This window comes from Carcharodon carcharias, chromosome 4, assembly GCF_017639515.1.
Source record: "Carcharodon carcharias isolate sCarCar2 chromosome 4, sCarCar2.pri, whole genome shotgun sequence".
Lineage (NCBI taxonomy): Eukaryota > Metazoa > Chordata > Chondrichthyes > Lamniformes > Lamnidae > Carcharodon > Carcharodon carcharias.
Window position 1 is genome coordinate 50,012,544 of NC_054470.1, and position 23,184 is coordinate 50,035,727.

Consider the following 23,184-nt stretch of genomic DNA (forward strand, 5'->3'; position numbering starts at 1 on the left):
GGTATATTTTCAGATTATAAAGCGACAAAATATGTTGATCTGTAGAACTACTTGTGATCAGAATTTCTTAAAATTTCTAGGCCTACCACTTCTTCTAGTTGCTGTCCTGACATCTGCAGCAGGGGTGGAGACAACCTGTGCAACAGTTAGCCCTGTTGCCTCTGATGACTGCAATTGCATCCTCTGGAGAGCTGAGGCCCTCAGGGTCCGGCTTGCTGTGACTGTCCTGTGGGCCAGCTGCTCCCTCTGCGGTGACAGAGGACAAGGCTGAGGGGGTCACAGGCAAAGGAGACTCAGAGGGAATGAACAGCCTCTGAAATTCCTGAGTGGATGACCCAGGGGTGTCCAGCTGTCTAGGGCCCCGACCTGACTGCTTGAGGGAAAGGAGCATCTGGAGGGATGTCGTGGTGCCCCGTTTCCCTCTCGTGTTGCCACTACTGGAACTCACCTATGGCTACTGCGATGGAGTGCAGGTCTGCCTGCATCTCCGCTTTCTGCTGGACCAGGGTCTCCGTGGCATCCGCCATCCTGCCCATGGAAATCTCCATACGTGCACATGTGGGCAGCACTTCATCAGAGAGCAGGCAGACGTACTCCTCTGACTTGCGTGCCACTCTGTTGAAGGCTCCCTGCGGTTCTGCATGTTGTTCCCCTGCCTTCGGCTGACTCTCCACGATGAGTTGGAAGGCTGAATCAAGAGGCGTGTCACCTGACTTGGACCTCACAGATGTCTCTTCCCCAGCCGTCCCCCGATTGCCCGGGAGCTCGGCTGAAACTGGCTCCTCCTGCTGTGGATACATGTCCGTGCGGTGAGCATCAGATTGTGAACCCGAGCCTGCTCTAGGTCAAGGTCTCACCGACGTGTGTGTCTCTGCGCTGCTGGAGGGTGTGGGGAATTGCTATGACTGCTGCTTATTTCCAGCTCTTCAGTGAAGGAGGTGCCCTCTTCATTGGAGGTGAGGACGTGGTAGGAGTTGAGGGTCTGGCTGGCTGAGGGTGTCAGTCGCTTGGACAGAGCTCCCTGTGAACCAAAGTAGAGATAATTAGTGCATGGCAGCAGAGTGAAAAGCAGGAGGGAGAGAGAGTGCAAACAGTTGTGTTGAGAGGGGGATGATGGTGTGCAGGATCCTCACAAGACAGTTCGCCACTGGCCTCACCATCACTGCAAGCATGGTCCATATCCTCACCAGTCAGCGAGATGGCATGCTCCTCAAAGTGAGTGAGGGGCTTAATGTGGGCCACTCCACCATCGGTCTGGGACCTCTCCCTGCTGTTGATGTTGAGAGTGTGAGCAGGATGCATGGCACTGTGTGGAATGTTTGTGTGGTGAGCGGAGCCATGGATTGAACAAGGAAGTGAGCTCCAGACCATATGAGCCTGATGGACATGTGAGGGTGTGTGTGAGAGTTAGTGGCGTTGCCCTTTGAAGTGTGAGATCCCTGTGGATGTGTGATGGGTTTGTGAGTGTGTGAGTTGAGAGTGATAAGGTGGTTGACATACCCTGGCAGGACAGATGAGAGCATTCATCCTCTTCCTGCACCGAATGTCTGACCTCCTCTGTGCTCCAGTGGTGCTGACTGCCACTGCTCCACAGGCCGGATTGGTGACTCTGGTGGACCTCCTGCAGCCAGAGCGGAGGTAGAGGACATTGCAGTGGCCTTCCACTGTGTCCGGCAGGTGCCCGAGAGAGGCGTCACTGGATTTGGAGGCTGCCGTCTTCTTTGCTTTTGGGGTCGCCTGGAGCAGTCCTGGTCTGAAGACATGAAGTAGGCTGCATTCTGATGTGCTTTAAATAGGGCGCCCGGAGTGAGAAAGTGCTGAGGTCACGTCGTGGTGGACAATTCTGAGCCAGTCCTCCAGTGATCCGGCATATTTCTCGTGAATGCATTATTGATGAGGCGGGACGTGTCGGGAAGGCAACAATACAGTGTGAAAATCTGCCATTGTGGCCAGCGGGTAAGACGTCATTTTTCATGTCTGCTTCTGCACTTACTGCAAATCTGGGACGATTCCGCCCATAGTTAGCTAAGGAAGAACATCCATGACAAAATAAAAATAGAAATCGAAAAGAAAACTTACCAGCTTACCCTGCTCATATCTGAAACAAGGCTTTTATATGTAAACACAATGTGAATGCTACAAATCTTTAATCCAAAGAGAAAATGCTGCAAGTGCAGAATAAGTTAGTCAGCATCTGAAAGCAAAGTGTGATTAACAATTCAAATGTAGTTCTTCACCAGAATTTCAATCAGAACTGAATGATCATTGTCTTTGTTTAATAAACGTTAAACATTTAATAATTTAACATCATTAAAAATAGCTGCTGGGAATTAAAATAAATACTTCCCTCTCCTGTTGTTCCTTGATCTGACTTTAGCCCCCTTTCACTGCACTCTTTGCACCCCTAATATTGTCAGTTCATGACTTGTACACTCACTCTGCACATAAGCAATACTGGCCTTTTTAAAAATCTCAAGCTATGGCTGTGTGGCTGAATTCTGCTGAGCCATGGCTGTCCTAGCATGAGGGATATGATTACTCTAACTAGGACTCCTTTGTCATTGGATTCCATTGAATGATTTTGGATTCCTACGGTAGGCAACTTAGAGCCTGGCATTCCTCATCGGCATCTATCCTCTACCGCTAGAGAAATGCTTATTTACTTCAGATGTGAGGGAGAAAACATGATTGACCACTAATGTGCGTAGAGTGAGTGCATTCTGCTGAAAGCAAATCAGCCTACTAAGTGAGAGAGATGCTGTTAGGAGACTGAGAAACTGAGGGAAGACAATAAATATTTTCTCCTTGTTTCTTTAGTGGCAGTGTTTAAAGATAAGTCCTTCATCACGGCAGGACAGATTCTAAAGTGTAGGATTCTGGTGCAAATCTGCGTGTTTTGTGGATGTTCGTTCCACACCTGGCACCCTTACAGTCTCTGAGCAATTGTCAATTGAGCTAAATTATGGCAAAATATTGGGTTTGAGACTGCCAAAAACTTGTTATAATATTTATAGTTAACAAAGAGGTGAGTTTCCATTCCACCTTGTGCAAGACTAGTCATCCACAATTTTTGGAGATCTCCTACTCCAACAGTGTTTTTTTCTGCAAACATGTTGCTATTATTTTGCTGCCCACCAATATGATGCCGTACATGTGTGCTCAGAGATTTAATATAGTAACACTCTGAAGAATATATTTATCATTCTAGTGCATTTTAGTTGTAGTCCTTTCGGAAATCCTGGAATTAGACTGAGGGAATTGGACTTCCTGCTGTCCACAAACAATCCAGCAAACAAAAACCTCAATCCAGTTTAGTTCCTACACTTGGAACAATTCTCCAGAATTTGCCGAGGCTTGTTACAGTTCCCAGTTTCAAATCTTATATTTGAAAATGTGCATACAGCAGGCTTGCTTTACCAGTGTGCCAGTTCCTGTTGAACTGTGAGCCCCTCGAGTGTAGAATTTGTTTTCGGCCATGGGTTAACCACGTAATCTTTAGGTGGTATGCTGTACACTGTTAAAGGATGAAACACTGTATAACCGAAAGATATAATTTAGACTCCTTCCAAATGATGAGAGATTAAAGGCAGAGTATAGCACAAAGTCATACAGAGCATAAGTTCAAGGCTTAGTCTGTTCTGATTTTTGCTGATCTCAGCTGCACTAAAGCTCAGGTACAACAATTTTCTCTTAGCTAACTCAGAGCCCTTAGACCAGAGATAGGAAATAGTAGCCTGGCTTTTGCTCTTTTGCTTCTCATTGCTATCATCAATGCTTCAATTGCTGCTTCATCAATGACCTTCCTTCCATCATAAGGTCAGAAGTGGGGATGTTTGCTGATGATTGCACAATGTTCAGCACCATTCGCGACTCCTCAGATACTGAAGCAGTCCATATCCAAATGCAGCAAGACCTGGACAATATCCAGGCTGGGCTGATGAGAGGCAGGTAAGATTCGTGCCACACAAGTGTCAGGCAATGACCAACTCCAACAAGAGAGAATCTAACCTTTGCCCCTTGACGTTCAATGGCATTACCATCACTGAATCCCCACTATTAACATCCTATCAACATCCACCATCGACATGAGTTATTATTGATCAGAAACTGAACTGGACTAGCCATATAAATACTGCGGCTACAAGAGCAGGTCAGAGGCTAGGAATCCTGTGGCAAGTAACTCAACTCCTGACTCCCCAAAACCTGTTCACCATCTACAAGACACAGGGTCAGGAGTGTGATTGAATACTTTCCGCTTGCCTGGATGAGTGCAGATCCAACAACACTCAAGAAGTTTGACACCATCCAGGACAAAGCAGCCAGCTTGATTGGCATCCCATCCACAAACATTCAGTCCCTCCACCGCTGACGCATAGTAGCAGCAGTGTGCACCATCTACAAGATGCACTGCAGGAACTCACCAAGGCTCCTTAAACAGCACCTTCCAAATCCACGGCCACTTCCATCTAGAAGGACGTGGACAGCAGGCACATGGGATAAACACCACCTGGATGTTCCCTTCCAAGCCACTCACCACCCTGTCTTGGAAATAAATCGTAGTTCCTTCACGGTTGCTGGGTCAAAATCCTGGAACTCCCTCCCTAACTGCACTGTGGGTGTATCTGTACCACATGGACTGCAGTTGCTCAAAAAGACAGCTCACCACCACCTTCTCAAGGGCAATTAGGGATGGGCAATAAATGCCGACCTAGCCAGCGAAGCCCACATCCTATGAATGAATAAGAAAAGAATATCCAGTAGTTTGTGCTGGCAGGTGCATTTTTATCTGCGTATATATGTGAAGATTGGATTGGATTTATGATGCTATTCGCAGATAAAAAGCTTAACAGCATTCATTGTCTTGACTCATAAATGAGGAATAGACCATTGAACAAGGTACCAGAGAGATGCCAGTATCCCTAGAATTATCCTGCAACAAGAGGCAGAGTTTTCAGGGGGTAGGAAACTAGTTGAGGTGGAATATAAATTGATTGCCGAGTGGGAAAAAGTACTTTTTCTAAAAGGTGCTCGCATTTGCTGTGAAAGAAGTTCCTCCAATTTTTAAAGGAAAATGTTATTGCTACCACAAATACCCTCAAGTATCATTTTCCCTATTCCTACTTCATCAGAAACAGCACAGTCACTGGTAACCCTTTGGTGTGTCCCTGACATCCAGGATTGCTAAGGGCCTAGGGAGGGGATGTAAATTTTAAATAGCCAGTTTTAGAAATGTCTTTGTAGAGTGATTGGCTGTGTTAACAAAACTGGCATTCAACATTGTGGGGCACTTAAAAAAAAAAGACTCATGGTTGGGCGGCGTCCATATCATGGCACAGCCACCGTTTGTCTTCAACATGGCCAGAGTAAATGTCCCAGCTGTGTCGGCACCTGCCCAAGATATTTAAATGTACCTGATTTCAAAGAACAAAAGTACAGCACAGGAACAGGCCCTTCGGCCCTCCAAGCCTGCGCCAATCATATTACGCGTCAACTAAAACATTTTGCACTTCTGGAGTCCGTATCCCTCTATTCCCATCCTATTCACGTATTTGTCAAGCTGCCGCTTAAACACCACTATCATACCTGCTTCCACCACCTCCTCTGGCAGCAGCGAATTTCCAAGAAAGAAAGGAACAGGCAAGGGGCAGGTGGATAGCCCCCAGGATGGCTCCTAATGAATTTCAGCCCTCTAGACGTTACATCTGTTATAATATTGGACACTAATTGTCAACAGGAGAAAAAAAGTTATGGACTAGATCAGAAATTTGGTACATAGAGGAATGCAAAACTGCTGAAAAAAAAAATCACAAAAACTAACAGCAGAAGAGATGATTTGTGTGACAAAAGAGATGAATTTAATACTGCTGTTTAGATTCCCTTTAACCATGTTTCTAGTTTAATTTCATTTGTTTATTTGAGGATGTATGCATGTAAAAGTAAGAGCTTTACTGTTTCCTGTCTGAGAGTCTCCTGTCTCATGTAATACACTGGGAGTTAGGAGCTCAATATTTTAGTACACTGTTGTTTCACTTCTTGTATCTGGTTTTGAATCAGCCCAGGCTGATGGGATAAAGATCTCCTCTCTTTGCTGCTGTAAGGATCCCATGTGAAATGAATCTAGGCAGTCTCAACTCAGTTCCTTGTGGGTATGGACCCACAGCACAAAACTGCACTTAATTTGACACTAATTGGCAATCTTACTCAGAGAGACTGGTGTATGGGAAATGGAAATATTGCACTGGTAGTAGGAAGTACTCTCCTGAGGTTAGGATTAAGGCGTGTTGTTAGAGCAAAGTAAAGGGAGCTTTACTGTGCAGCTGTTGTTGCTGTGCCTAACCTGGGAGCTCTTTATGCTGATACTGGGCAACTGAAAAGGGAAAGTTTTCCATTCCCCCAGCACTACCATTTCTCGATGAGGACTAAAATTCATCGAAAAAAAACGATCTGCAGCGATTAAAATAGTTGTTTGCATCAATACACCAAGATCAGAATCCTCTCTGATGACACTAGACAACATCCAGAACCCCTGACCACCCTTCAGGAATGCCACTCAATGCAAGCTGCTGAGTGTCTCTGGAGACAGGAACCTCTGAGTCCATGAAGGTAAAGCTTCTTGAAAATGTCCTTGCCACATTTTCTCTTCTGAAAGTGCTCAGTTATCACTGTTGATAGGAATATAATGTTCCAGTACTTTAGTAAAGGAATGGAAACATTATGTTGGCAGTACTATATGAGCCGTACAAACACTGTTTAGTTTGCTTACCAGATTCGCCAAAGGAATACGAGTGTGAGGACTTCTCAGCCTGAAACTGTTCCATCACCAGAGGTAATGTCAGGGACTACATAACAAATAAAAGTTTCTTCTGTCCGTTAATTGTAGTCAACATTTTTGTTCATCACTTTATTTGTTGCTGTTTTCTATGAACAAAAACTATGGATTTGTCTAAAACATGTTCCAAATGCTAGATGAATTTCTCAAGAAGGTAATTGTATGCACGATTTCTTCACATAGTTTGAAAAGATGGCAAAACCACATTAATGGAGTCAGTTACATAGATTCATCTGGAACTTCTAACACCTTCCAGTTCTAGGAGAGGAGAGGTTGTGGTCACGTAGCTACAAACTGAGACATACTTAAAAGAACTGCAATGAAGTCACTTAGCAAGTACATATCACTTCCAGCTCACCACTTCCTTCTCATTCAGCCAAGTAGTGAGGTGAAGACTAACCAGTAACTGATCTCTATAATACCTGAGCACCAGCCAAATTCTTAATTGTTTATTATAATGGAACAAGAGCCTAGCTATAAGAAAGTGCTATAGACTTATAGTAAATGGATTGGATCTAAATTGGTTGAATTAATTTAATCATCATTGTAATATGATTAACAATTATTTTTGCATTTCATTTGTGTGTGTGTTAGAGCAAATCTTGCATTGTTCAGCGTGAATTTGAAGATTAAAAGGCTGGAAGCTAAGGCCTGTTTGCATATTGCGGTGGTTAATGTTACAGCTCAGTGCCTTAATAAATGAGATTGAGAGATAGTTTATGGACATCTGCTTGATTCTGGCTTTGTGTCTAATTGCCAAGTACAGCTTTTCTGAACTCTGATACTTGCACAATCTGCTAATAATCTGTCTGAGTAGAACATTTGTTTATGCCTTTATGGAAACATGTAATATACCTGTAAATGTATGAATGAAGAGGTGGCTGCATTGAATGTCAATGTACAACTTAACGCTAGAGTGATACACTAATGTATTTTACCAAATGACCAAAAATGTAATTGGTACAATAGCAGCAGGATTTTCAGGCAAGTAGGACAGTTATTTTGGGTTGATATTTCAGGAAGTTAGAATGCTTGCGATGACTGTTTTTGCAATTGTATTTATTTTGAAGCATGGCCAGCATGTCTTCATTCATTACAATTGTCCTTTGCATCCGACCATAATGAAGAGAGCACTGCCAACAGATTTCCAGCTTTCCCTCTCCACTTTCATCCAGTGCAAGTAAATTTAAAGAATGACTAACAGGCACCAGAAGCACTGTATCTTAGCAGAAATACTGTTGCTTACATGAAGACATTGCCCATTATCTACTCAAGATAGCTTGGGTCATCTACTGAATTAATTCTGTTTTCTTATGAGAATGAAGGACCTAGAAAGCTATCCTTTCAGGGTAGTATGCTTTACAGATCTGTTTTCAAGATCCGCTGAGATCAGACTATTCTAATCTCTTCCTGCCCTAATGTTTAGACGGTGTCATTATCTCCAATTAGAAATCTGCAGTAAATCGTACAAGGTGGCAAAAGGAATTTTGGTTACACTTACATATCATCTGTTGGAACAATTTTCATAATGATGCCAGAATTGACCAGGAGAGAATGTCTTTCGAAACTTGAAAATAATAAATGTTTTAAAAAATACTCATAGATTAAAATACAAGAAACTTGCTGAAACCAATTGCCAATTATCTTATCCTGCAAACTATATATTCTGGCTAAAAATGGTAAGGAATGTTGTTGTGAGTATGGATGCTGGACACCGCATGTACACATTCTATCTATTGTCTCCAAGCTGCAGTAGTGCCTAAAGCTACACAACAAAAATAGTTCTGATTACATAGTAGGAATCAGGTGACCGCAACTGCTGATAAGAATATGATAGATATTAAGTGGAAAACACTTTTGTGTTTTTTAATGTTTTCCTGAGGCCATTTTTTTTTAAAGGAAATACAGTCCTCCATTTCTCTAGTTATATATCTAGTTTGGAGATTTATGTGCAATGAGCAATCTCAAGGCGGGTACAAACAGCCAGTGTTTATGCTGCTATTTCAAAAGCAAATCAAATGAATCATCTGAGCCCCAAACTAAGTAAAATAATTAATAATTGTATCTTACAAATAAATATTCAGTTATTTTATATGGCAAATGCTACACGTTTTTTGGGTTTGCATTTAAATCGCGCACAAAGGGCTGAATTTTAAGTCGATTGGGCGGATGCACGCCCAACCTGATTGTGCATAAAATTGCGCGAGATGATGTCGGGCGAGCATCCCAACGTCATTGTGCACTCGCACGATATTTTGCTCGGTGGGCGCGCGCAAAAGCCGGAACCGTGCACCCCGACAATTAGGCCAATTAAGCCCATTAACAGCGCAATTGTGTGCTATTTTTCATCGCCTGTCCAACCTTGGTGGACGGGAAAATCAGCCAGGCGGCCTTTACATTTTTCATGAAACCAAACCCAAGGGCGGGATGAGGTTCCTGTTATGAAATAAAATAAAAATGGGCAACATTTTTATCATCAATATTTTCAGGCACCTGATGGTGATGCTTGAACATTTTTAAAAAAACTTTATTGGAACATTTTTGGGTCTGCAGCTCCCTGAGGCAGCTCTCTGCCTTCAGGGAGCTGTCTCTCAGCGCTCGCCTGTGTTGATGTCATTGCCTGCCCTCCTCCTGCCCCCACCCTGGCAGCGCTGAGCTTTTCACACAGGCTGGCCGTTAATTGGGGGCCCAATTGGGTGCGTTTTCCCGGCTGATCCCAGGCCTGTTGATTGCACCGGCCCGCTGAGCTAAAAATTCAGGCCAAAGAAATGAATGAAGTCTGTCACGCCTTCCTTTAAATCGGGAATTAACAGTAGACACAGAAAAAATACTTTTCACTCAATTTATGGAAAAAGTTAATGATCAATTTATGTTGTGTGAATGATAAGAACAAATTGCAAAGGGACATAGGCACATTGGCCGGAATCTTCCGTTCTAGAGTTTTATGTTTGATGGCGGGTGTGGAAGTGGGGGTGATTTCCACTGTGTGGCTGACCCCACGCGATCTTGTGCTGTTCAACTCATCACATCTCCACCCGCAAGGAGCTCGCCCAATCTCATGGCGGATGCAAGCAGGAAGTTGCTGTTCCCGCCATTACCTCGTGGGGGTCAAATGTCTGGGCGCCATATTTATAGAGCACCCGGAGAGACTGCACTTTCACCTTTGCCCGGCCATCGCTCCAACCTTCTCCGCTAACCCTTCCTCCCTCCCTTGGTCATTTTCCATGGAACTTGCATTGCCGCCACCTGGCCTCAAGGAAAGGCTGTCATTTACAGACGTTCCCGAAAGAAGAAAATGCACTGGCAACTCATCGTTAATCGTTGAAGAACTCTGCCTTCCCAGGTGAATGCCCCTTATGTGCAGTCGTAAAAGTGAATGTTCTAATTTCTTGCTGGAGGGATCTTAATTTGGAGGGGGTGCTTAATTCCGACGAGGTGGCCTTTTACTGAGCATGCATGATTTTCTAATGCATGTCAAAGACTTCCCAATATTGTTTGTTGGGAAATGTGATCCTTCCTTTAATCCACCTTTAGCGTTCTGAGAACTTAAGTGCTGAAGTTCACTAGCTGTCGGACTACTAATTTTTGGCCTCCTGAAAAATTAAGTTTCCCTGCAACCAAGCTGCCTGCCGCTGGGGGCCTGGAAGATTCCACCCACTGACTGGGCAAAACCGTGGCAAATGGAGTTCAGTGTGGGAAGTGTGAGATCATCTACTTTCGACCTGGGAAAGACAAATTAGAATAGTTTCTTAATAGTGAGAAACTAGGAGCTGTGGAGTATTGAAAGGATTCAGGTGTCCACACACTCAAATTACTAAATTCTAGGGCACAGATGCAAAAATTAATCAAAAATGCGAATAGAATGTTGGCCTTTATCTCAAGGGACTAGAATACAAAGGACAGTCATATATAACCTTGGTCAGACCCCGTTTAGAGCACTGTATTTAGTTTTTGAGCCTTAAACCTCAGGAATGATGCATTGGCTTTGGATTGAATAGAATTATACCAGGGTTATAGTAAATTATGAAGACAGGTTTGTAAGCTTGCCTTGTATTCCCTTAAATTTCAACGGTTATGGGATAATCCCACATGGCAATTAAAATGTTAAATGAATTTGAAAGGCTATATGCAGCTAAGTTATATCAACAATAACAGCTTTCATTTATATAGTGCCTTTTACATTGTAAATTGCTCTAAGATGCTTCACAGGATATTATAAAACAAAATTTGACCCAGCCACAAGAGGTGATATGAGGATAGATAGCCAAAAACTTGATCAAAGATGTAGGTTTTGAAGAACATCATAAATGAGAGAGAGGTTGAGAGGCGGAGAGGTTTTTTGGCAAAAACGCCAGAACCTAGACCCTAGGCAGTGATGGCATGGCTACCAATGGTGGGGGGATTAAAATTAAGGATACACAAGAGTCCACAATTAGAGGAGCACATAGATCTTGAAGGGTTGTAGGGTTGGCAGAGGTTACAGACATGGGGCGGAATTGTCCCAGATTTGCACTAAGTGTGGTAACGGGCGAGAAAACTGACCTTATACCCTCCGGCCACAATGTTGGCTTTTCGCGCTGGTTTACTGGCAGGTGGGCTTGGATTCGCCCGCTCGACTGTCACCTCAGGCCTCCAATAAGCCGGGAGCTGTATTTAAAAGGCGCCCCTGCACAGAACTAACCCTCTCTCAGACATTGGAAGCTGCTGGAAAGTGATGGCTGCCAAAGGGAGGAAACATGCTGCCCCCAAAGTTAGCGACGGCTCCCTTGGGCGCTGACTGGACAGTGTGGCGGCCCGCCGTGAAGCCCTCTACCCATGCTCTTGGCGAAGACCAGCAAGCAAGATGACAAATTCAGCATGGGAGGATGTGGCAGTGGTGGTCAGTGCCAACGTCCTGCCATAGAGGACAGCCACTTAGTGCCGAAAGAGGATGAATGATCTCCTCTGTTCCTCCAGGGTAAGTCACCCTTCTCATCACTCTCAGCACACACACTCGCGAGCCCATCACACATTCACATGGATCTCACTCACTGCCATTTCAAGAGACATCACCATTCACTCTTTCACACACACCTTCGTCTGCGGATCGTGTCTTCATTCTATCCATGGCACCACTCACCACCCACACATGACAAACATCCTTATCATCTGGCCTGGCAGGCGTCTTCCTTACACTCTCTCCATCTGTGTTCATGCAAGACAAGCAGGCACACAACAAAAGAGAGAGGTTGCGGACTTGTGGAGGAATGCCTGACAGCCCTCACAGATTTTGAAAATAGAGTTGTCCAGGTGGTTGGTGCTGCTCAACCAAGTGAGAATCCAGCAGTACAACATCCATCAGACAACCATGCTATGACTGAGTTCCCCTGTTCTGCAGTCCCCTGTCATGTACTAATTATCTCTCCTTGCTTTCGCAGGCACATCTGGAAAGCAGCCAAGGGGTCCATGACCCAGGTCCTTGATTCAGGTCCTGAAAACACCCCAGTTGAAGACCTGTGTCAGTGCTCATCCACACCCTCCACCAGTGCAGTGATGCACACTTTGGTGGGACCTAGTTCTAGAGTACCCTCAGGGTCACAATCTGGTGAGCACCTCGCACTGTCCGATCCACAGCAGGGAGTGGCAGGGTCTTCCCATGTTTCTTGCACTTGGAGGACTGCTGGAGACCAGAAAACTGCTGAGTGCGAGTCAGATGACGAGCCTCTGGACTTGGTCTTATCTCGGTTGCTGGAGCTGCAAAGGCAAGATTGGGAACATCAGGAAGGGATGTCCGCTGCATTCCTCAGATTGCAAGGTACAATGGAGGAATCTGTCCGCCATCAGTCTGAAATGATAGCGCCGGCATGCAAATGCACCAAGGTCAACACTGGTAGGATGGAGGCCTTGGTCCAGGATATCTGTCTTGCATTGCTGTACGGACTGAACTCCATTGCTGACGTCATAGTTGGCATCCAACAGTGTGTATGCGAGAGGGGTGCAGGGCGATTTGATCTCAATCCAGCTTCCTCTTCTCATCAAGGAGTCACCTGGGGCCCTCCGGCACCCATAGGAAGGAGGATCGGCTGGTGCACACCCTCAGACCATCCACCCAGCTGACTCCGGGAGTGTTTGGCCCAGCTGAATCCCCTCTTCCTATGACCCCAGCAGCTCCAGCTCCACAGGCTGAGGAGGGTGCCACTGCCACACAGCAGGACCCCAAACGCAGGCCGGGGCCCTCCAGGTCTCACCCCTCCAGAGGATGCCCGCCAAGGTCATCACAGACAGGGCATAGCAATCTGCAGACTGCCTCCACCTCCGCTGTGAATGTCCAGGGAGCACTAAGATGTAGTGGTAGGGTTAGGAAAGTTAAGAAAACGTAGTTTCACCATGTGGACCTGGGAATTAATCACAGGTTCATAACGTTGACTGTTGAAATAAACTCTCAACAATCTATCCCTGCCTATGGCTCCTTGTTATTGTTGAGCAGTATTTATGTCAGTCTGAAATTAAAGCTTGGTTCCTGCACAAGATAAAGGCAGGTGTCTCAGCCCAGGGCCTCCTCCCTGTGCTTTGTGCAACTTTCCTAGCACACTGATGGTGTGCCGTCACAGTCACTGGATACATCAGTCATGCCTGCACCTCAATGAGGTTTATCATTGCTGTCAGAATATCCTGGACCAGCAGCACAGAGTTCCGTCATTCTCTCTGTGTGCTCTAGCATCTTTAAGGCACGGCTGGCCCCCATCTCATCAGCATTTGTGCCCAGTGACAGTGTGGTCCTGAAGGGCTCAGTTCACAAAGGGTGCCATAGGATCAGAAGTTAAAGATTCCCTGCTGCATCTCCATGATATGACCCTGTTCACAGAGCACAAGCGATCTGCCATGGGTCAGACAGGAATCAGACATTCACATACACTATGTGAGGATCCATGGAGTGTCCCCACTGCATGTCATCATCATCCTCCTGGAATGTAGAGACTATGGGCACCTGCTGCATCTCCATTTCAGGGGTCTTATCACAGAGGGTATGTGCACTGCCATCAGCCAGGCAGGAGACAAACATTCACAGATGTATTGTGAAGATCTATGGTGTCTCCTCACTGCATGTCGTCCTCCACTAATCTAGCAGCTATGTGGGCCTCCCAAGTGCACCTGCCTTGCTGGCTAGTACGATGGCCTCATTGCCATCATCCTCACCTTTTATAACCTCATCACCTTCATCTCTGTCAATGTCCTCCTCATTGGAGGATATGTGTAGCCCCTCCATCTGCTCCTCTTGCAACTCCTCCCCCCGTTGGAGCACCAGGTTGTGTAGGGTGCAGCAGGCGATGACAATGTGTGACATCCTTTGTGGACTGTATTGCAGGGCTGCAGCAGACCAGTCCAGGCACCAGAACCTATTTTCAATATCCCAATGGTTTGCCTTACAAACGTGCAAGTTGCAGCATGAGCCTCATTGTACCTACTGCCCACTGCACTCTGAGGCCACCGCACGGGCGTCATCAGCATATCCTTTGTGGGTAGCTCTTGTGGCTGAGGAGCCAACCCTACAGCCTCTGTGGGCATGGGAAGATGTCAAGGACTCGAGACCTACTGAGAATGTTTTAGTCGTGGACACTCCCAGGGAATCGTTTGCAGGCCTTCAGGCCTGCATTTTCTGTGGTCGCAGACCAGCTGAACATCTAGCAAGTGAAAGCCCTAGTGGTTGACATAGTTGTCTGCTTGTTGCCATGGAGATCTAAGCGCCATGTGAGTGCAGTCATTGGCACCCTGCACCTGTGGAAAATCAAAGATCTGCGCAAATCCCAGCCCTCTTGCTTCCAGGCTTGCCTGATCCAGGGTGAAATGCACAAAGCTCTGTGCCTTCATGAATATGGTGTCCATGACCAACTGGATGTACTTATGTGTGTAGGCTTGAGAGACCCTGCAGAGGTCACTGGTGGAGCCCTGGAAGGAGCCACTGGCGTAAAAATTGAGCGCAGTGGTCACTTTCACGGCCACTGGCATTGGTTGCCCTCCAAGTCCCCATGGCGCCAAATCCTGCAGCACGTGGTATATGTCACCAACCACTTCCCTGGACATGCGCAGTCTTTGCGACATTGGTTCTTGGTCATCTGCAGGAATGTCAAGGACTGTAGACCCTGGGTCTACCTAGGCGACCCATGATGTCTCGCTGTGGCTCTTAATGCGGCATATGCCGGAGCCCCAGCTGCCCCTCCTTAAGGGTGCTGCTCCTCCCTCTGCCCAGCCAGGCGCCTCTGTCACTCTCTTCTCCTTCACCTCTGCTCCCTTTAAGCCATGAGGCATACAGCCAGGCCAGCAGGCTTCTGCAGGCTGAAAGAGAGAGATACGTGAGTTAGCATTGATTTCCTAGCGACCATTTATGGTTATGTGTGCTGCTCCGGCTCCATCTCAAGGCCTCTTATCTCATGCCAGAGAGTGCTGGCCACCAGTTGGATTGCCAGAGTTTAGTGCAATGCATGGCTGCCCAAAACCTCGCCCACTGCGCTACTCGACCTGAGGGATTGGCAGCAGCTTTGCCCACTGGACTGCACACTGTACTGTCAGCTCAGGCGCAGTTATTCTCCTAACCTGCACTGCAAGGCTGGACTGTTAGCTTGAACCATTGGGGAGACTGATGCAAACCTGACTGAAGTCTTAGAAAGGGGCTGTGAGCACCTCCACCAATGACTGTTCCATGGCCAGCTTTCGCAAAGAGATTGTACAACGTGCCCAGTTGTCCAATTGTTCTGCAGCCCCTTGAAACGCTCATTAATTTGCAGTCGGTACCTGAGGGGTGAAAAGTCCAGGAGCAGTTGGTGGCACTTTCATGCCTCTACGTTGCTTGACTGGGCAGATAAGCTAGAGGACTGACCCCAAGCATGTCAATGTGGCTGCGCCTGAACTGTCTAAGCTGTGGAAGAATGCTCACTTTATACAAGGTTTCCCTCATGCGTGGCTGCTTTCCTCATCTCTCCCCCCACCCCCCCCCTCGCCCACGTGTACTTGCGCACTACCATCAGACTGTGCTGCCTTGTGCACAACCCCCCACCCCACCTCAACTGCAGTGCAGTCCTTGCCCTTGCACCGCACTGTCAGCGGCTTGCCTGTGCATTTTCCTTGAAGTCAAACGGGCGACCCTTACGAGCGCTGCGCAATGTTAGTGTGCACTCACCTCCGATTTCTCCTTGAGGTTCAGCCTGCCAGGTGTACGCCTTTAAATGAATCACATCGTTCTGAAGCCATGCCAACGTTTGGGGGGATGATTCCGGTGGGCGGGCAAGGTAATGAGATGCAAATGCCCTGAAATTATGTCCCCGACGTTGGACGGCGGGTAAGGCAGCCCACCATTGACAGACGGAGTAGACGATTGCACATTGGTTTCATGATGGCATAGAAACCGATTTTTGGCCTTGCAGCTCTCCATCAAGGGGGGCAGAAAATTCCAGCCATACGGAGAGGGTGAGGTGAGGCTATGAAGGAATTTTAAGACGAGTGATGAGAATTTTTTAATTGAGATATTGCCACATCAGGAGCAAATGTAGGTCAGCAACCATTGGGTGATGGGTGAATGGAACTTTGTGTGAATTAGAATATAGCCAACATAGTTTCAGGTGAGCTTAAGGTTGGCCAGGAGAGCATTGGAATAGTCGAGTTTAGTTATACCAGAGCATGGGTTAGGGTTTCAGGAGTGGATGAGCTGAGTCATGAGTGGGGTCAGGCAATTTTACAGAGAAATTAAGTAGGTGTTCTTGGTGATGGAGCAGATTTGGGGTTGCAATTTCATCTTGGGGTCAAATGCAAGACCTGATCTGAGGTGCAGATCAACCATAATCTAATTGAATTGGTAGAAGAGGCTTGAGGGGCTGTTGCTATCTTCTGCCTGTGCAATGCCAAATGAATTATGCAGTGTTCCTCATACACAGGCTAAATGGGGAATAAGAATGCACTGTCCCAGAAATCAACATTGGGCAGAATTTTCCATAAATGAGATAAGTACGTTGGTGGGTGGTTTCGGTGGTGCTGTCCGCAATGGCGGGAACCCTGGCCCGATTTTGCACTTGGAGCCTCATTAATTATGCAAAGGCGCTTATTGGTCCGAATCGCCTAGGGGGTTGGGAGTTGATTTGTGTGGCCGCTTTCAGCTAGTGGGTTCAAAGGCCTGGGTGCTATATTTAAATGGCAGTCCCACACACAATCTCACCTTTTCCAACCCCCCAGAGATGTCTGGCAGCCAGAAGAGGAAGGCTGAGAGCCTGAAGAACAAGGCAGCAACTCACTTCATGCACAAGGCCCTCCAAGCCTTAATCAGAGTGGTGCAGACGCAAAGGCACGTGCTTTAACCCAAGGATGGCTGCAGGAAGTGCAGCAGTCTCAGCTCCCAGGCCCCGGAGGCAGGTCAGCATGGCTGGCGACTGCACCCAGAATGTCATCCAGTGCAGGAAGAGGATGAATGATCTCATCCACTCCTCCAAAGTAAGTCATCCTTCAACTCCCTCCAATATCAAACTCTCATCATGGCATCATGCACTCAAACAGCTACTCTCTTCAGGAATCCACGCAACCATTAGTGGGGGACACATATAACACTTGTTTTCTCACCGAGACTTTCACGTCACCACCATCCCATCTATCATTGTGCTCACACTCCATCCTCTGGCCTGTCTGGAGCATGCATGTCATCCAACCTCTGCTCCATCCCTTCTCATCACATGACTTTCTTTCTTCATACAGGCCAAGCTGGCACACAACAGGCATGAGAGAGCACAGAGATAAAAACAAAAAACTGCAGATGCTGGAAATCCAAAACAAAAACAGAATTACCTGGAAAAACTCAGCAGGTCTGGCAGCATCAGTAGAGAAGAAAAGAGTTGATGTTTCGAGTCCTCATGACCCTTCAGCAGAACTGAGTAATATCAGGAGAGGGGTGAAATATAAGCTGGTTCAAGTTGGGAGGGGGAGAGGGGGAGTGTTGTAGGGACAAGCAAGCAGTCATAGGAGCAGATAATCAAAAGATGTCACAGACAGAAGAACAAAGAGGTGTTGAAGGTGGTGATATTATCTAAACGAATGTGCTAATTAAGAATGGATGGCAGGACACCCAAGGTACAGCTCTAGTGAGGGTGGGGTGGAAAGACTAACAGGGCATAAAAGGTATAGATTTAAAAATAATTGAAATAGGTGGGAAAAGAAAAATCTATATAAATTATTGGAAAAAATGAAAGGAAGGGGGAAGAAATGGAAAGGGGTGGGCATGGAGGAGGGAGTTCAAGATCTAAAGTTGTTGAATTCAATATTCAGTCCGGAAGGCTGTCAAGTGCCTGGTCAGAAGATGAGGTGCTATTCTTCCAGTTTACGTTGGGCTTCACTGGAACAATGCAGCAAGCCAAGGACAGACATGTGGGCAAGAGAGCAGGGTGGAGTGTTAAAATGGCAAGCGACAGGGAGGTTTGGCTCTTTCTTGCGGACAGACCGCAGGTGTTCTGCAAAGCGGTCGCCCAGTTTATGTGGACCATGTGAAACTCCGGCCCCCTCCCACAACTCTTTCTCCGGTACATCGATGATTACTTCAGTGGTGCTTCATGCTCTCTTCGGGACTTGGAAAAATTTATTAATTTTGCCTCCAATCTCCACCCCTCCATCATTTTCACGTGGTCCATCTCTGACACTTCCCTTCCCTTCCTTGACCTCTCTGTCTCAATCTCTGGTGGTAGACTGTCCACCAATATCTATTACAAGCCTACCGACTCCCACAGCTACCTTGACTACAGCTCCTCACACCCTGCTTCCTGTAAAGACTCCATCCCGTTCTCTCAGTTCCTTCGCCTCCGTCGCATCTGTTCTGATGATGCTACCTTCAAAAACAGTTCCTCTGACATGTCCTCCTTCTTCCTTAACCGAGGTTTTCCACCCACGATCATTGACAGGGCCCTCAACCGTGTCTGACCCATCTCCCGCGCATCCGCCCTCACGCCTTCTCCTCCCTCCCAGAAACAAGATAGGGTCTCCCTTGTCCTCACTTATCACCCCACCAGCCTCCGCATTCAAAGGATCATCCTCTGCCATTTCCTCCAACACCAGCCTGATGCCACCACCAAACACATCTTCCCTTCACCCCCCTTGTTGGCATTCCGTAGGGATCGTTCCTTCTGGGACACCCTGGTCCACTCCTCCATCACCCCCTACTCCTCAACCCCCACCTATGGCACCTCCCCATGCCCACACAAAAGATGCAACACCTGCCCCTTCACTTCCTCTCTCCTCACCGTCCAAGGGCCCAAACACTCCTTTCAAGTGAAACAGCATTTCACTTGCATTTCCCCCAACTTAGTCTACTGTATTTGTTGCTCCCAATGTGGTCTCCTCTACATTGGAGAGACCAAACGTAAACTGGGCGACCGCTTTGCAGAACATCTGAGGTCTGTCTGCAAGAAAGAGCCAAACCTCCCTGTCGCTTGCCATTTTAACACTCCACCCAGCTCTCTTGCCCACATGTCTGTCCTTGGCTTGCTGCATTGTTCCAGTGAAGCCCAACGAAAACTGGAGGAACTGCACCTCATCTTCTGACTAGGCACTTTACAGCCTTCCGTACTGAATATTGAATTCAACAACTTTAGATCTTGAACTCCCTCCTCCATCCCCACCCACTTTCTGTTTCTTCCTCCTTCCTTTTGTTTTTTCCAATCAATTATATAGATTTTTCTTTTCCCACCTATTTCCATTATTTTTAAATCTATACCTTTTATGCCCTGTTAGTCTTTCCACCCCACCCCCACTAGAGCTGTACCTTGGGTGTCCTGCCATCCATTCTTAATTAGCACATTCGTTTAGATAATATCACCACCTTCAACACCTCTTTGTTCTTTTGTCTGTGACATCTTTTGATTATCTGCTCCTATCACTGCTTGCTTGTCCTTACAACACTCCCCCACCCCGCCCCACCTTGAACCAGCTTATATTTCACCCCTCAGTTCTGTTGAAGGGTCATGAGGACTCGAAACGTCAACTCTTTTCTTCTCTGCCGATGCTGCCAGCCCTGCTGAGTTTTTCCAGGTAATTCTGTTTTTGTATGGGAGAACACAGACCGGGGGATGGACAGCCGATATCATCGCCCTCACTGAGTTTGAAGAGGCTGCAGCCAAGCTGGCTGGGGAGGACAGGGATCACTCCTGTGGGGAAGAAGTGATCGGCCTCTCTCACCAACCCAATATGAATCACAGCTCCATCAGTTCTTCAAATCCTGACATTCACAGTGAGTCTCGTGCAGTCTGATCTAGCTTATGCTCATTAACTGAAACTCTATTTTCTAGGCACCAGGAGATTGAGGCCCCTAAGCCTGTCCAGCACGACCAGTGAGAGCCCCCAAACTTCATCCGAGGAGGAAGCTCCAGAAGAACTGACACGGCACTCACACGCACCCTCCAGATCATTGACACACATGTTGATTGGTTGCAGGTATAGATTAGGCTCGGGCTCACTTTCTTGGGGACACCTCAATGACACGCCTCCGCAGCAGTCGGAGGCAGGGACAGCCCTGGTCTCCAACAATTGGACGGCTGTTGGGGATCAGCCACCTGCTAGGTCTGAGTCAAACGATGAGCCTCTGGAAGCGGCCGTCAACCCAATGCTGGAGATGCAACAACAGGCGGGAACATTAGGCAGAGATTGGACAGTCACTCAGCAGACTAGAGCGACCGATGGAAGAGTCTATCCTCGTTCTGTCTGATGTCGTGGCTCCGACATGCTAGTGCCTCGAGGTCATCTTGGGAAAGTTGGCAACCACCATGGAGACCTTGATCAAGCAGATCTTGCTGGATTTGCGCTCGGCCCTGCACTCCATGGCCACATATCCTGGGGGGTAGGCACCATCAGGATGTAGGTGACATGGGGACAAGGCACCTTGACCTCCCTCCAGGTGCACCATCTCCTGCACGAGTCAGGGCGGGGATCTCGGGCACCCATAGGGAGGATGAGCATCAGCTGGACACCCCGGGGGCCTCCTCTCAGGACACTCCAAGAGTGTGCAGCTGCTCACAGCCCCCTGTGTCTGTGACCCCATCTACTCCAGTTTCTCAGGCCGCTGCGGGCGCTTTTGCCCTGAGCAGGTGATCCTTATCAGGCCGGGGCCCTCCAGGCCAGAGGCCACCAGAGGACGTCCGCTAAGGTCATCACAGAGATCAGGCTGCCTCCACCTCTGCTGCGGACTTTTGGGCTGCATCCAGGCGTAGTGCTAGAGTTAGGAAAGTTAAGAAAAATTGATGTCACTTTTGGGTCAGGAGTGTGCTAGACATGTAACTAAACTGCACTTTTGTTAATACATTTGATGGTTATGTGAATGTTCTTGTCAACTGAAGGCGTTGTTATTTTGTCCTTTGAAATCCTCTTATTTTGAGGTTTAGCCTTCCTCCCACTCAGTGATAGTGTTCCACTATGAGATTCACATTCCTGTGATGTCAGCCTCAGTTGAACCAGTCGCCGCACCCCTTGTGTGATGTCAGGGAGATGTGTTAAAACTTTATTGGAAGTATGTGATGTAAGCGTTTCTAACCCTTCTTCCTCAAAGAACATCATTGAGCGAGGGCAGCTCATCAGCATTGATAATCTAGCGGCATTTGTGTCTCCTCATTGATAGTGGCAGAAGACAGTACATGCACAGGAGGAGGAGCTCCCTAGGCAAGTCCACATCTCAGTCACAGCAGTGTTTGCACCTTTAGATGGCGGGGAAGGCTTCAAGGCTTCTCCCACATTGATCTTGTTCCGAAGTGGGGTCTCAATTCCCAGAGTGAGCTTACTCACAGGGTCCCACAGACCAAAGCAAAGATCATGAACTAGCGACTCAGAAGACGTGTGAATGTGGGACTCCTTCTCATTGCAAGTTGGTGGAAATCCCCTGAGTTGAAAGAAAATAGCATTGAGGGCTAGAAGAGATGTGGCCATATTCCCTCACTTGACTTCACTCTTCCTGGAACCTGTCAGCGATTAACTTAGCAGGGGCACGTCTCCCATGTCTTCCTTCCCCAATGGCGTAATTGTGCTCTTACTGACCCTCAGCAGCCTACTGAATTTCCTGGGCCTCCAGATCTTCATCCTCAGATAAGTTCTTATCCTTCTCCAGGTCATCCTCTGGCAGGGGGTCACCTCTTTGTATAACCAGATTGTGAAGGGTGCAACATACTGCTTGCTTGAAACCCTGTCGGGAGTGTATTGTAGTGAGCCACTTGAGTGGTTCAAGCATCTGAAACACATCTTCGGAAGCCCTCATGTCTGCCCTGTAAGGGAGTGTCTGGAGCTGTGAGCAGTGTTGCACCTCTCCTTGGAATGACTCTGAGGGCGATGCACTGGTATCATCCAGCCAAGTTTTCAGTCGGATCCCAAGCAGCCATCCCTGCAGATGTAATGGCCTTTCAAAAATCTCAAGCCCCTGGGTGTGACTCAGGATGTAGGAGTCATGGCAACTCCCAGGGTACTGTGCTCTAATGTGCACTGTGTGCTTCCGATGATCACACACCGGTTGTACATTGATGGAATGATAGCCCTGCGGTTTATAAATATTAGGACCTGCTGCCATGGAGTCTGTATAGCTACATGGTGCAGTCTATTGCACCCTGCACTCTTGGGGAGCCTGCGATGGCTGCAAAGCTGGTGAATCTCACAGCCTGGCTATCTTCATCCAGAGCAAACCTGACATAATGATGGGCCTTCCTGTAAAGGACATCAGTGACCTCCATTATGCATCTATGTGTTGCAGACTGAGAGATGCCATACAGGTCACCTGTTGATCCTTGGAAAGAACCAGAGGCCAAGAAATTGAGTGCAGCGGTCACCATCAAAGCCACTGACGGGATACCCTCCAACTCCACAAGGCGTCATGTCTTCATGAAGAATGTGGCATATGTTATGTATCAGATCTCAGGACAAGTGCAGATGTACGTGGTATTTCCTCTCATTCATTTGTAAATAGACTCTTGGACAATAAACCCTAGGCCTGACGAGTTGCCCCCGTTATCTGTGTCTCTCCTCCTGACCCTCCTGTTCATGCTGTGGCTCCACTTGATTATGTCCCTCCTGCTGGATCTGCGTGCAGAGTTGCCCCTCCCTCCTTTGCCACCTCCATTGCATTAGGACCCTGACAAAGGCAGAATTAAGTCCTGGATCAATATCTGCTTTTGTCTTCTCTCTGAAAGGAAACATTGAAAACATTAATGATTCAAGGGGCAAGAAAGCGAAGCTCAGAAGCTGACATGTTTCGAGACTGTAAGGATCCATAGTTTTTCCAGCCCTACTTGCAAGGCGCCTTGTCCCTGCGACACTAGCACACACATCGAGGTGACCAAGATGGCATCGCAAATATGTAACATCTTGAACCCTGCGTGGGA

At 47.2% G+C, this 23,184-nt stretch overlaps 1 protein-coding gene across 1 annotated transcript in view; it reads left to right on the forward strand.

Annotated features, from left to right (window-relative positions):
- dmrt1 (doublesex and mab-3 related transcription factor 1) overlaps positions 1 to 20,534 on the forward strand; it is a 151,610-nt gene extending 131,076 nt beyond the window's left edge. The window contains exon 6 of the mRNA XM_041185285.1: positions 20,119 to 20,534. Coding sequence (XP_041041219.1) covers positions 20,119 to 20,534 — 416 coding nt within the window. The remainder of the gene's footprint in view (positions 1 to 20,118) is intronic.
- Positions 20,535 to 23,184: the final 2,650 nt, after the last annotated feature.